A 13,877-nucleotide genomic window follows, 5' to 3' on the forward strand; every position below is an offset into this window, starting at 1 on the left:
TTGCCACATACAGGTTATTGTGAACATGAAAATAGGATGCTTATTTCAACACTCTCAGTTGCCAAGGGATGCCCTTTATTCTGCACATTCATGATAAGTATGTTGTGAACACTCCTGTCTTCCAAGATCATAACAGCTGAATTCAGAGGGCTGGTTTGGTGGACACGCTGGCATCCTATCCCACCTCAACTGGCCCATTATTCACCAAATCTTAATGCTATAGAAAATGTCTGGAACTACTGAAACATAGCAAGTAACACCCTAGAGCTTGGTAGCTCTTACAACATCTAAGCATCGGAGAGTGGCTGCAGCTGTATACAACATGCCTGTAGAAACTTGCAGACCTCTTCATTGCCGTACTGAGCCCATTATTAAGGCTAGAGGTGATGTTACACAGTATTCGCATGATATCTCCTGCAGGTAACTAATTTTTTTTATCAGGTGTACTATCTGCTAAACATGAGTGTTCTGGACTATTCTGTAAAATCATCGTACGCTCTGATGTGGCATGATAGCCCATGAGGTCAGTTCTCAGTGGCAATAACTGCCAGTGTCTCAGTCAGGATGATTGGGGCCCGCCAAACAGGAAGGCTTGGAAAAGTTGTGCAACAAAACCACTTAGGTAGACAACATACCACATGAACAGCATTTGATGACTTTAGTATTTTTGTAATATTTTATGGTAGGAGGTGTTAATGGCTGCTACCAGTTTCCAGCCAATCCAGAAGCAAAATGTATAGTCATCAAAGAAAACATGCACTTACTCCAGAAGCCAAGGGTCATGTCCAGCAAATAAAATATATCACATTTTATAGTTTAGTGAAGTGAGCTCTATTGAGGTATGGAGAAGATGCAGTCACTGCATACTTCTTTCTTATGCTCCAGGACACAAGTGATGGACCCATGTTTCATAAATAATCACAATCTTGGATAGAAATGGTCTTCGTCTCCCCCTCATTGCCAAAATAGATGTGTCCCTCACATCCTGGGGTCTTGGTGACCTGCCTTCTTTTCTAGCCTTACCCGAATAATCCCTTGCACCTTCCCAAGGAAGGAACTGTTAATTAAAGGAACTATGCAAGAGTAGTGTATTTTTATACAGGGTGTTAATGAGTATACATGCAGATACTTTTATATGTGGTACCTTAATACATGCACACATCAGTGGGTTGGTTGTTTTTCTTTGCATTGAACAGTCTTCCCACAAACATGTCACAAACTTTATGACCTGATGTTTTCTGCTTGGTCATAACAGCACCACTAAGTCGACAACACCTGTCAATATACAGGGTGATTATAATTAAAGTTAAACTTTCAAAATGCTGTAGAAATAACACCACTAGTCAGAATGACATCAAATTGCAATGGAATATTATCGGAAAAGGGGGAAAACGTATGGCAAAAGAAAAAAAGTAGTGTGAAAATTGATCAATAGATGGCGCTGTATGTGTCAGAATACGTAAATGAAAACACGTATCATGTGCATGACCCCTTGAAGTTGGTATAATCATGCCAGGTACAGGCTTTTCCTCCTTTCACATCTACAATGTTCGCCATGACTGTCTCAATGCAGGATCACACTCTGTTTATAAAGCTGTATTACAAGAATGATGACTGTGCACATGTCACTCTGCAGTTCAGGACACTGAAGGGTTTGAAAAAAGGCGTTGGTCTGATGACTGCTGTGGGTCTGGAGAACAGATTCCAAAATTAGAAAAGACAGGTTCTTTTGGTGCGCAACCTGGTAGAGGGAGAAAACAAATTGATTCGACGTCAGTGGAAGCAGTGGCCACAGCACTGCAGGAGGAGACGAATGGTGGTGTGCAACCGTGTAGTGCATGGAGAATTGCCCGAACACTGAACATACCCATGAGCACAGAGTGTAAAATCCTATGAAACATCCTTCTTTGTTACTCATTCAAAATCACCCATGTGCACGACTTGCTTCCTGTTGAAATGCCAGCAAGACAGACCTTTGCTTTAGAATTTCTTGCTCGTATGGAAGAGGACACTGGTTGGCTGTGGAAGATTTTGTGGACAGATGAACACTACTTCAATCTGACAGGATATGTCAATAAACAGAATTGTCGAATATGAGCAACGGAAAATCCACACACTAATCAACCACTACTACTTCATCCTGAAAAGGTCATTGTGTGGTGCGGGCTTATGGCATCATTTATCATAGGGCCAAATTTTTTCGAAGAGACAGGTGCTTTCGGTCCTGTTCCTGTACTGTCACTGGTAAGCGCTATAAGTATCTTTTGCGCAACCACGTCATTCCACCTCTCCAACAACGTGGATGTGTGGATGGGATTTTTATGCAAGATGGTACACTTCTGCACATTATAAATCAAGTAAAGCAGCTGCTGAAGCACCATTTCGGAAATGCTAGAATTATCAGCTGCCATTTCCCTACAGCCTGTCTGTTCCGATCACCTGATCTTAATCCGTGTGACTTCTGGCTGTGGGGCTATCTGAAAGGTTTTTGAGTTCAGATTGCAAACTTAGCTGCATTGAAGGCACACATTGCGCAACACATTCTGAATGTGACTCTGGAAACACTTTGATTAGTTGTGGAACATGCTGTTTCTCGAGTTCAGCTTGTTGCAGGAAACATGTTTTGTGCCAGTCACAAGGAAATTAACAATCCGATTTGATTTTGATTGATGCTTTTTATGTGGTTTTTGGCCTCAGGACAATTAACCCTAGAATGGATGGGCTGGGTCTCTCAGACCTAAGCGGATTTAGTTTTAAAAATATCCACAAGAGTACACTACTTGCGAGTCAGCCATCCATTGTAGCTTTCAGTTAATGTTCCTAGAGGACATTCCTTGTGTCATCATTTTTCTTTGTTCGCCAGTTGATTGTTGACGTGGAGGGAAGCGTGCTGTGGGTCTAAGAGGCCCAGACAATCTGTTTATGTTAGCTTTTTCTGCTTATGCACACTTCTTGTTATAATGGCTGCAAGCAATAAAACTGCTCGAAAATGGCCTGGCAGCGTCCTCTAAGTGATGAAAAAATTGAAAAACTGTTATTAGAAAGTGATAATGATATTCGGATGTAAATCCTGATTTTATTCCCAAAAGTGTTCACAACACAGAAAGCGAAATGAGCGACGAACAGCTGGACAGCGATGATAACGTCATTATACCTGCGAGAAACTTGAGTACACCCACTAATACATCTCCAGATTCTGTATCAGCTAGTGTGGTTGGTTACGGTCTCTCTTCCAGTGAATCATCACCTTACTATTTGTCGAGAGATGGACGAACTAAATGTCAGAAAAAGGTTCCCAACCAAAATATACGTACCAGATCACACAATATAATTATGCATTTGCCTGGTGTCAGTGGGGAAGCCAGAAATGATAACAACATTGTCGCGACCTGGAAGATGTTCATTGACGACAATTTGCTCGATTTGATAATAGAGAGCAGAAATACTTACATAGATCATGTAAAACCACTTTATAAAAGTGACCCAAATACTGCAAGGAACTTGAAAAAGAGAGGAGTTCCAGGCATTTTTGGGTCTTTTGTACATTTCCAGCATTCTTCACGGAGGCAAAATGAATATGGAAGAATTTTGGGACACTTATGGCACAGGGACAGAAATCTTCCCTCCAAGTATGTCACTGTGAAGATTTTGTTTTCTTCTGAGATGTGTTAGGTTAGATAATATTCAAACAAGAGAGGAACATAAAAAAAAGTGATAAAGTGGCCTCTGTACGTGATATTATCGAAGGATTCACAAAAAACTGCACAAGGCATTACACAACAAGTGAATACCTTACAGTGGACGAGATGTTACTATCTTTTCGGGGACGTTGTTCTTTCAGAATGTACATTTCTTCAAAACCTGGAAAGTATAGGATCAAAATATTTATCTTGGCAGATGCAAAAACATACTATGTAAAAAATTTGGAAGTGTATGTAGGGTAACAACCTCCAGGTTTCTTCCATGTGAGTAATGCAGCTGACGATGTTGTGCTCAGACTTGTGGAGCCAGTGAAGGGAACAGGAAGGAATATTACCCTTGACAACTGGTTCACAAGCTGCACTCTTGCAAGAAAACTGCTCACAGACTGTAACCTTACACTCGTTGGGACACTGTGCAAAAATAAAAGAGAAATTCCATTGGAATTCTTGCCTCACAAGAAAAGAGAAATACATTAATCCATATTCGCATTTTGCGACAATTTCACATTAGTGTCATATGTGCCAAAGAAAAATAAATGTGTAATTTTGGTGTCTTCAATGCATACAAACAATAAAATCAATGAAGAAATCGGTAATATGAAGAAGCCAGAAATTATTACATTCTACAATTCAACAAAGAGTGGAGTGGATGTGGTTGATGCCATGTGTTCAGAATATAACGTTGGAAGGCAAACAAGATGCTGGCCGTTGTGCATGTTTTATGCCATTTAGAACATTGCTGGTATAAATGCATTTGTGGTATACAAAGCAAACATAGGACTGGATATTTCAAGAAGGATATTTCTCAAGCAACTCAGTTTGGAACTTATAAAACAACACATGGCACAGAGAGCTAACCAGAGGAATCTCCCGGGCAACATTCGACAGCTGGCAGCACGTCTATGTGGGATTACCATTGACAAGGAAGTTGTTCCAGAAGGAAAATGAGGTCATTGTTATAAATGCAAAGACAATAAAACAAAATATTTTTGTAAAAGTTGTGGAAAGTGGCTGTGTATCTCCCATTCTGTAAAGTTATGTGAAGAGTGTGCAGAAAATACAGATCAGTAATATGTATATCATAACAAGAGAAACCATTTTTATTAGATTATGCTATGCACTAAAATGTATAATGGTTTGTAATAGCGTGCTTGACAATCCTAATTTCATAACTTGTTAGGGCGTGAACTGTCAAAAATAAAATAAAACTGTTTTAAATGTTCAAGAACGTTTATAAATACTGAATAATTTTACTTTCAGATTTTCGGAGAAATACAACATTATTTTCAAAGAAATGTATGGTAAATTTAAATATTAATAAACAATAAAAGAAGTATAGCAGCACTGGTATTGAAAATTTAAGTCTTGCTTATTCTGGAACATAAATAAACTGGTGGGTCTGTCAGACCCAGCCCGTCCGTTTGCGTTACTTTTTCTCGTCCGTCCGTTCTAGGGTTAAAAACCAATGTGACTGATGCTTTTTATGCGGTTTTTGGCCTCACGCCAGTTAAAAACTGATGTCAGTGATGCTTTTTATGCAGTTTTTGGCCTTAGGACAGTTAAAAATCAAATTTTCCCATCCAATGTGATATGACCTTGCCGTGGTGTATGGGATTATGTAACTAACAGTATCACATCTGTACACCCATGCACACTGAGTAGGGTACAGTTTGTTTAACGTCAAACATACACCTTAGGCATTGTTGTATGATTCATTTGTCATTTGTAGTCAACCACTATTAAATTATGATGCTTACCGCACCATCTATTGCCACATTTTGTAACTATTTATTTTTCTTCTGCCATACGTTTTCCCCCTTCTTCGATAATATTCTGTTGCAATTTAACATCATTCTGACAAGTGGTGTTATTTCTACAGTGGTTTGAAAGTTTAACTTTAATTATAATCACCCTGTATACTAACTGTTTTGCGATCATACCTGACCTCGTGCCCATGGGAAAATTAGCATTAATGGCTTGCTCTTGTCACATGCACTAAAAACATACTACTCCTGATATCTATAATTATTAGTCTGCAAATGAAGTAAATACTGATGTGATGTTGTTCAGTACACAGTACTCAGTCACCAATAACCTGTTACACCCTGTATGTACCTATTTGGAGTACTGATATTTTGTCTTCTGAATGTAAGAACTGGCAAGCAATTCTTTCTCATAATTGTGTAGTTTTCCAAACAGAATTTTCCTTTTGATACAATATTCATATTACAAAGGTATACCAGTGTATAATCATCCAACTGTTTTCGACTTGATACTGTTTGCAATTGAGGAATACACATTGATCACAAAAATGAAAAAAAAAAAAAAAAATAAGTTCATGTACCTTTCTACTCATGAAACTGCTGTAATAGTGATAAACTGGAACACAGTTATTGTTATGAGACAAAGTTAACAGTGCCATCATGTATGGGCCACCTTTGTGTGTTGAACTCATGTATGATTTAATTGAATATCTGCCACATGGAAGGAGGACACAACTGAAAAGTTTTGTAAAAGATGGCAGCCACAGTAGTGCATTTGTTAACTAAACAAAATCTGGTGAGAGACTTGCCAATATGTTATGAAGATTTGTATTTGTGAAACATTTCATACAAGAGACAAGTGTGTAGATGCTGACACAGGGATATTCGAACAACTCTCTTAAATTTGTCTGAAAACCTACAATAAATCATTTTTCAAGTTTATAGTTGTGCAATATGTTTTGAATGTGAGCCTTTCTCGTGAAACAAGTGACAATTTTTGCTAATAAGTGAATTTCCTATCTTGTTGCTGATTCAACTGGTCATGTGTTTCAGCAGGTCCCAGACATACCTAAACAATATTAATTTTATGTTGCTAACTATATTGGTAAATAAAGATTATGCTAGGTCAGAACATATCAGGACTTCATAATTAATCTTATGTTTTCATGCATACCACAATTTCTGCATGTATACCAAAATGATAGTTACTACTTATCTTAATCAAGAGTTATTCTTGGTATAGCTGCTCTGCATGCTGAATAATATTATGAACATTTACAGACATTCTCAAAACGACAAGAAAATTTATATAGTATGAAAAGGTATACATTTAAAATGCATGTTATTTATATAATATGCTATATCATAAATTAAAAGAGTATGATGGTTAACATTTATCTTGCTAATAGACTGGCAGGTCAATCTGACATTGATCAGAATTGCCTTACTGTGTAACTAGCACAAGTGTGTATACAGTACCCTGTTCGGACTGACACGACATGGGATGAACTTTACCATCAAAAATGGGTGAGCTGTTCAGTATTTGTTTTGGTATAGGTAATTTATGATATTTGAGGACACATTTTAGTCAGTTAATCCAAATTATTGAATTGCTTCTGCATCATTAAGCTTACTTAGCCTACCATTCATCTGCCCCAGTGCTCACCTGATCCAACATGCTAGCACCATAGCCTTCCTTGCTTTCCATCCCACTATACAGACATTGCAATGGTCACTGGTTCTGCTACTTGGAAATAAGTTCCACAGTGTGAATTTGCACTCCACTGACAAAATTTTGGAGGTTGTTCATGATATGCAGAAAATAATTTCTGAGGTTGTTCAGGATTATTTTCTTCCTACCTTGAACAACTTCTAAAATTCTGTTAGTGCAGTTTAGGATCACCTTAGAAGAAGACTGAAGCAAAATATTACTGCTTCCTCTTTCAACGGCTTGTGTCCCAGCATCCAAAACCATCCTATCTGATTTAGGAACACTACAGTAACTAGAATGAACTCCCAATCCAAAACTAAGCTAAAAAATTTACTCAGTAACCATTCAAAATAATAATCATAATAGGTACAAATTACTAATAATAATAAAAATGGAAATTATATCTTTCCCTACTCTATACACAAAAAGACCCCCTATTCACCTTGAACTATGTGGTGTGGATATTTGCCCCTTCCAAATTCTATCTTTATCCACAAGTATTCCAATGCTATGTGGTCCACCTGACATCCTATATCTGATAACCCTATTGACTTGCATGCTATACCAGTTAATGAAGTTTCCACCTCCTTTAACCACTTATATCTCCATTATAAATCTTATTCCATCTGCAGGCTTGTGCCCATTAATATTTGGTCACTTCTCCATTTCACCAACCATTGAATGCTGCCACAGATGTAATGTTACATCCCTCCTTCTCTTCACCTCTATTTGTTTTATGTTCTCTCACTTATAAATTCCCATATAGATCACGCATATAACAAACCATACATTTTCCCACATTGGCCCCTCTGTGTACAGGGACAACCCTGAGACCCTAAAGCTTCAACCCCAACACCATTCAGTTACACTCTAACCACAGACCTGCATCTCTTTCCCATGCACCTCCACCACAATGAATATCATAACAACTTAATGAAGCAGCATAATTATTACCAGCATCTTCATATCCCACCTCAGAACTTGTGCTGGACTAAGTAAATCATTATCATCACCATCTTGAAATATCAACATTGCATACTCTAGGCAACAGCATCAGCCAACCACCACCACACCATCCAGACAACTGCATCACATAAGCAGCCATTGCTGGTGACTCTGGAACAAATTAGGACCTATGTTGCATCCACAGCACCAGATAGAACCAACCAGGAACTTTATGCAGAAACCTGAGCTCGGAATGAGGTATCATTCACCAGGCTTCCTCTCACACATCATCACCATGCAGCCAGTCACTAATGGTGCCTCACTAAGCACATGTGGGATACAACTGATATGATGAAAGGTGGTTGGTTTAGTTTTTATTACTGACAACATCTTTTAATGAGCTACACTCGAAAGGTTTATGATTGACTCTGTGCAAGATTTAAGCACTGAATTGTAGCTAGAAGGAGGCTAACAAAATACTAACCATGTGAAACATTCTTTATGACAACTGTCACTATCTGTAACACTTATGATGTGTGCATGACTTATTATCTATGGGTTTGCCTCTGAAGTGATGGTTTTGCCATTGATTCGTCGTACAGGCCATCATGTTTCTGCGATTTCTGTCATCCATCCTATTCACAGATGAGGCTACCTCTACAAGGGACGGTATAATCAGCTTTCACAACACCCACCTGTGGGCTACATAGTCCCCATGGTATGGTAGCAGTGAACCATCAGCACCAATTCAGCTGCAACAGGGGCCATTCATCCTTCCGCAACATCTCACAGGTGACGCATATCTGCACTTCCAGCAGGTGACCCCGCCTCCTGTTCTGGGAGGTGTGCCATTTGTGGTATGGAGGGTAATGCCAGTACTACATAATGGTGCACCAGCTCATGCCCTATTAAATATGGAGCTAAAACACTAGTGTAGACAGATCATTCCCACTTGCCTGGTTTGATTTTAATCATTGACACCTACACTATCAATGACCTTTTATCTCCACCTTCTAGAGGGTGTAACTCTCTTCAGATGTACTTCTGGCCATATGTCAACATGACCTGTTTTGCTCCTTATCCCCTCATACATTGTTTTCAGCATGTTTTCCCCATTTAGTAAAATCTTATTGTACTGCACCTGACAGACAGCAAAGCTAAATTAGAGGCAAACTGGAAAGGTTTCTTCTGAGCAACTCGTATTCAGCTGAAAAATATTTAGAAACTTGTAGCTTATGTAATGTAAATGAGCTGGATACTTACATTTTTTGCTAAATAAATATTTTTGCTGTAATGTAAATTGATCTGAAAATGTTCATCATGGATCATATTTAAACATAAATTATTTGAAATAGCCTGTAAAATTATCCATTCCACATATTACAGTACATCAGTCTATTAATTCATGGAGCATGTAACTAACTGAACTATCAGTATCTTAAATGTTTGGTGCTGTGCAGCTACCACTAATCTCTGGATCTTAATGGTGAGTAAAATCTGACATCTGCAACATAGGATTCATAAATCCTATGCAGCCGAGATTAACATTAACAGTGGCTCTTCAAGACAGTGCAGTGCTTCTGTCCCATTACAATTGTATGTTGAGTTTGTTCTTCTCTCATGAGCTGTTATAGACTGCTTGGCAAATGACCACCATGGCATTCTATTAACTGATATTTACTCACAGACAAGAGCATCAGAAAACTAATTTTATTCACTTTGAATGTTATGTGTCATGCGTGAATTTACTTAGTTACACCGACACTCAAGAACCTTTTCTATCAACTGAACACAAGAATTCCTCTGCAGTCAATGGGAGGCAATCCACTATTTCTTTATAAAACATAACTAATATTATATCTATCAATATAAGTTGAATTTATGATTCACCAACATCACTGCTTCCATAAATTTCTCTGATATGCTAATTAGTACCACATGCTCTCACATATCTTCAAGCTAGAAATCAAATTATACATCTCACTTTCCCATAAGTTTGATAGGTAAATGAATAAGATGGTTCTTAAAAGCAGATACTCAAGCAATCCACATGATGGAAATGGGTGCTTTGTACAGGGTGCACCTCGTAATTGTCATGAGAATAATGTGGAATTGTACAGCAAAACCTCTTGAATACTAAGACATAAAATGCTAAAATGTGCACACATGTGTACTTGATTTTAGATGAATCCTACTTTTTATGCTTTGTCTGTACATACCTGCTAGAGAGAATGAGAAGGAAACTTGCAATTATAAAAAATTGCATATCATTGGATAAGTACCAACTCCAGGACAAACACTGTAAAAGAAATAACATTTTTTTACAATGCAGCATCTAATATGTTAGTTATCTATCTTACAGGTAAACATATTAAGCTTTCTAAAATTTACAGTCTTTTGCAGCTTAGCAGATGATAGATACTAAGAAGTCTACCTGAAGTGTCAAATTTAGCTTGGTTATTAAGTAATCATATAAACATTAATCACTGATTTCCTACATCTACATCTGCTCAACTAACAAAGAAATGTTTCAAAATACACTCCTGACAAAAAAAGTGAGCACCTAGAAGGCGAGAAGGAAATAAAATGAAATTTCATGGGTTGTGAGGGTATGTGACATTATTTCAGTGATTACAAAATAAAGTATAATTTACAAAGAACTTGGCAGTATGAGCTCACTTACCAATATGATGTTCCACCCTCTCTGACCTGGATCCATGCACCGATTCAGTTGGAAAGGGTATTATAAACCCGTTGTATCTTCTAGCAAGGCAAGCAGGCGCAGACCTGTTGTAGCTGGTGCTTGATATCCCAGATACTAGTGTTGGGATGGAGTTGACTGACCTGGTCTACATCTACACCTATACTCTGCAAATCATTGTGAAGTGCATGGCTGAGGATATGTTCCATTGTACCAGTTATTAGGGCCTTCTGCCATTCCATTCACACATGGATCACAGGAAGAATGATTGCTCAAATACCTCTTTGCGTGCTCTAATTAGTCTAAGATTGTTTCTTTGTGATCCCTATGGGAGTGATATGTAGAGCTTGTAATATACAAGGTGTTACAAAAAGGTACGGCCAAACTTTCAGGGAACATTCCTCACACACAAAGAAAGAAAATATGTTATGTGGACATTTGTCTGGAAATGCTTACTTTCCATGTTAGAGCTCATTTTATTACTTCTCTTCAAATCACATTAATCATGGAATGGAAACACACAGCAACAGAATGTACCAGCGTGACTTCAAACACTTTGTTACAGGAAATGTTCAAAATGTCCTCCGTTAGCAAGGATACATGCATCCACCCTCTGTCGCATCGAATCCCTGATGCGCTGATGCAGCCCTGGAGAATGGCGTATTGTATCACAGCCGTCCATAATACGAGCACAAAGAGTCTCTACATTTGGTACCGAGGTTGTGTAGACAAGAGCTTTCAAATGCCCCCATAAATGAAAGTCAAGAGGGTTGAGGTCAGGAGAGCATGGAGGTCATGGAATTGGTCCGCCTCTACCGCTCCATCGGTCACTGAATCTGTTGTTGAGAAGCATACGAACACTTCGACTGAAATGTGCAGGAGCTCCATCGTGCATGAATCACATGTTGTGTCGTGCTTGTAAAGGCACATGTTCTAGCAGCACAGGTAGAGTATCCCGTATGAAATCGTGATAACGTGCTCCATTGAGCGTAGGTGGAAGAACATGGGGCCCAATCAAGACATCACCAACAATGCCAGCCCAAACGTTCACAGAAAATCTGTGTTGATGACATGATTGCACAATTGTGTGTGGATTCTCGTCAGCCCACACATGTTGATTGTGAAAATTTACAATTTGATCACGTTGGAATGAAACCTCATCCGTAAAGAGAACATTTGCACTGAAATGAGGATTGACACATCGTTGGATGAACCATTTGCAGAAGTGTACCTGTGGAGGCCAATCAGCTGCTGATAGTGCCTGCTCATGGTGTACATGGTACGGAAACAACTGGTTCTCCCGTAGCACTCTCCATACAGTGACGTGGTCAACGTTACCTTGTACAGCAGAAACTTCTCTGACGCTGACATTAGGGTTATCGTCAACTGCACAAAGAATTGCCTCGTCCATTGCAGGTGTCCTCGTCCTTCTAGGTCTTCCCCAGTCGCGAGTCATAGGCTGGAATGTTCCATGCTTCCTAAGACGCCGATCAATTGCTTCGAACGTCTTCCTGTCGGGACACCTTTGTTCTGGAAATCTGTCTCGATACAAACGTACCGCGCCACGGCTATTGCCCCGTGCTAATCCATACATCAAATGGGGATCTGCCAACTCTGCATTTGTAAACATTGCACTGACTGCAAAACCACGATCATGATGAACACTAACCTGTTGATGCTACGTACTGATGTGCTTGATGCTAGTACTGTAGAGCCATGAGTCGCATGTCAACACAAGCACCGAAGTCAACATTACCTTCCTTCAACTGGGCCAACTGGCAGTGAATCGAGGAAGTACAGTACATACTGACGAAACTAAAATGAGCTCTAACATGGAAATTAAGCGTTTCTGGACACATGTCCACATAACATCTTTTCTTTATTTGTGTGTGAGGAATGTTTCCTGAAAGTTTGGCCGTACCTTTTTGCAACACCCTGTATTTCTAGGTTCATCACTTAAAGTTGTTCCAGAAACTTTCTAAGCACATTTTTACTGGATAGTGCAAACCTTTTAGCATCTTTGTGACACTGTCCCATGGATGACTCTCCATCCAAGCTAACATGCTATGTCCTCCCTACCAAAAAAGTTACCAATCCAGGCACAAATTTCACATGATACCCCATATGACTGTACTTTTGATAATAAGTGCAGTTGTGGTACTGACTCAAAACCTTTTGGAAATCCAGGAAGACTGCATCTACCCGACTGCCTTGATCCATGGCTTTCAGTATGTCAAATGTGACAGTGGAAGTTTGGTTTCTTATGATCATTGTTTTCAGAATCTATGTTGACTGGCAGGGAGGAGATCATTCTGTTGGAGATACCTCATTATATTTGAGCTCAGAATATGTTCTATTGGGGAGAGATATGGGGATCTTGCTGGCCACAGAAGTACTTCAACATAATGCAGACAGTGTGTAGAGATACATACCATTTGTGGACAAACACTGTCCCATTGAAATGGCACTATGATACAGTTGCATGAGAGCTAAAATGCGAGGATGCAGGATGTCTGTTAGAGTTCCTTTAATCACTGACAGCCATGATTGGAAGTAATAACAAATGGTTGCCCACACCAAGGCACCAGGAGTAATGTTGCTGTGCCTCTCCAAGTCATTGGAAGACTGGGACCTCTCCCCAAGTCACCATCATACTCACTGACAATGGTCATACAGGGTACTGCAGAACCTTGGTTTATCACTGAACACAATGCAATACCATTCATTAGCAGTCTGCTTCCAACTCATGGCACCACTCCAAATGCAGCCATTGTGTTGTGGTGTGAACGGCACCCAATGCATAGGATGGTAATTCCCTAGTCCAGTTGCCCTAGTCTTCGATTAATGTTGCCTGATGACACAAAATGTCGCGGGAGTCCATTATGTGTTCTCAGATGGCAGGTGCAGATGAAAAGGGGGCAGGTGCAGATGAAAAGGGGTTACAATGTGATTGGTGCACAATATGGTGATCCTCCCTTTTGGTCATCAGATGTGGTCAACTAGAACCTTGCCTCCACATTCCCATGCTCTCCAACATCGGGCCACTGTCACATCCA

General features: G+C 39.4%; 1 protein-coding gene across 1 annotated transcript in view; it reads right to left on the minus strand.

Annotated features, from left to right (window-relative positions):
* LOC126184313 (nose resistant to fluoxetine protein 6-like) overlaps positions 1 to 13,877 on the minus strand; it is a 331,804-nt gene that overhangs the window by 15,951 nt on the left and 301,976 nt on the right. Inside the window, exon 10 of the mRNA XM_049926689.1 lies at positions 10,340 to 10,419. Coding sequence (XP_049782646.1) covers positions 10,340 to 10,419 — 80 coding nt within the window. The remainder of the gene's footprint in view (positions 1 to 10,339; positions 10,420 to 13,877) is intronic.

This window comes from Schistocerca cancellata, chromosome 4 (assembly GCF_023864275.1).
Source record: "Schistocerca cancellata isolate TAMUIC-IGC-003103 chromosome 4, iqSchCanc2.1, whole genome shotgun sequence".
NCBI classification, from domain to species: Eukaryota; Metazoa; Arthropoda; class Insecta; order Orthoptera; family Acrididae; genus Schistocerca; species Schistocerca cancellata.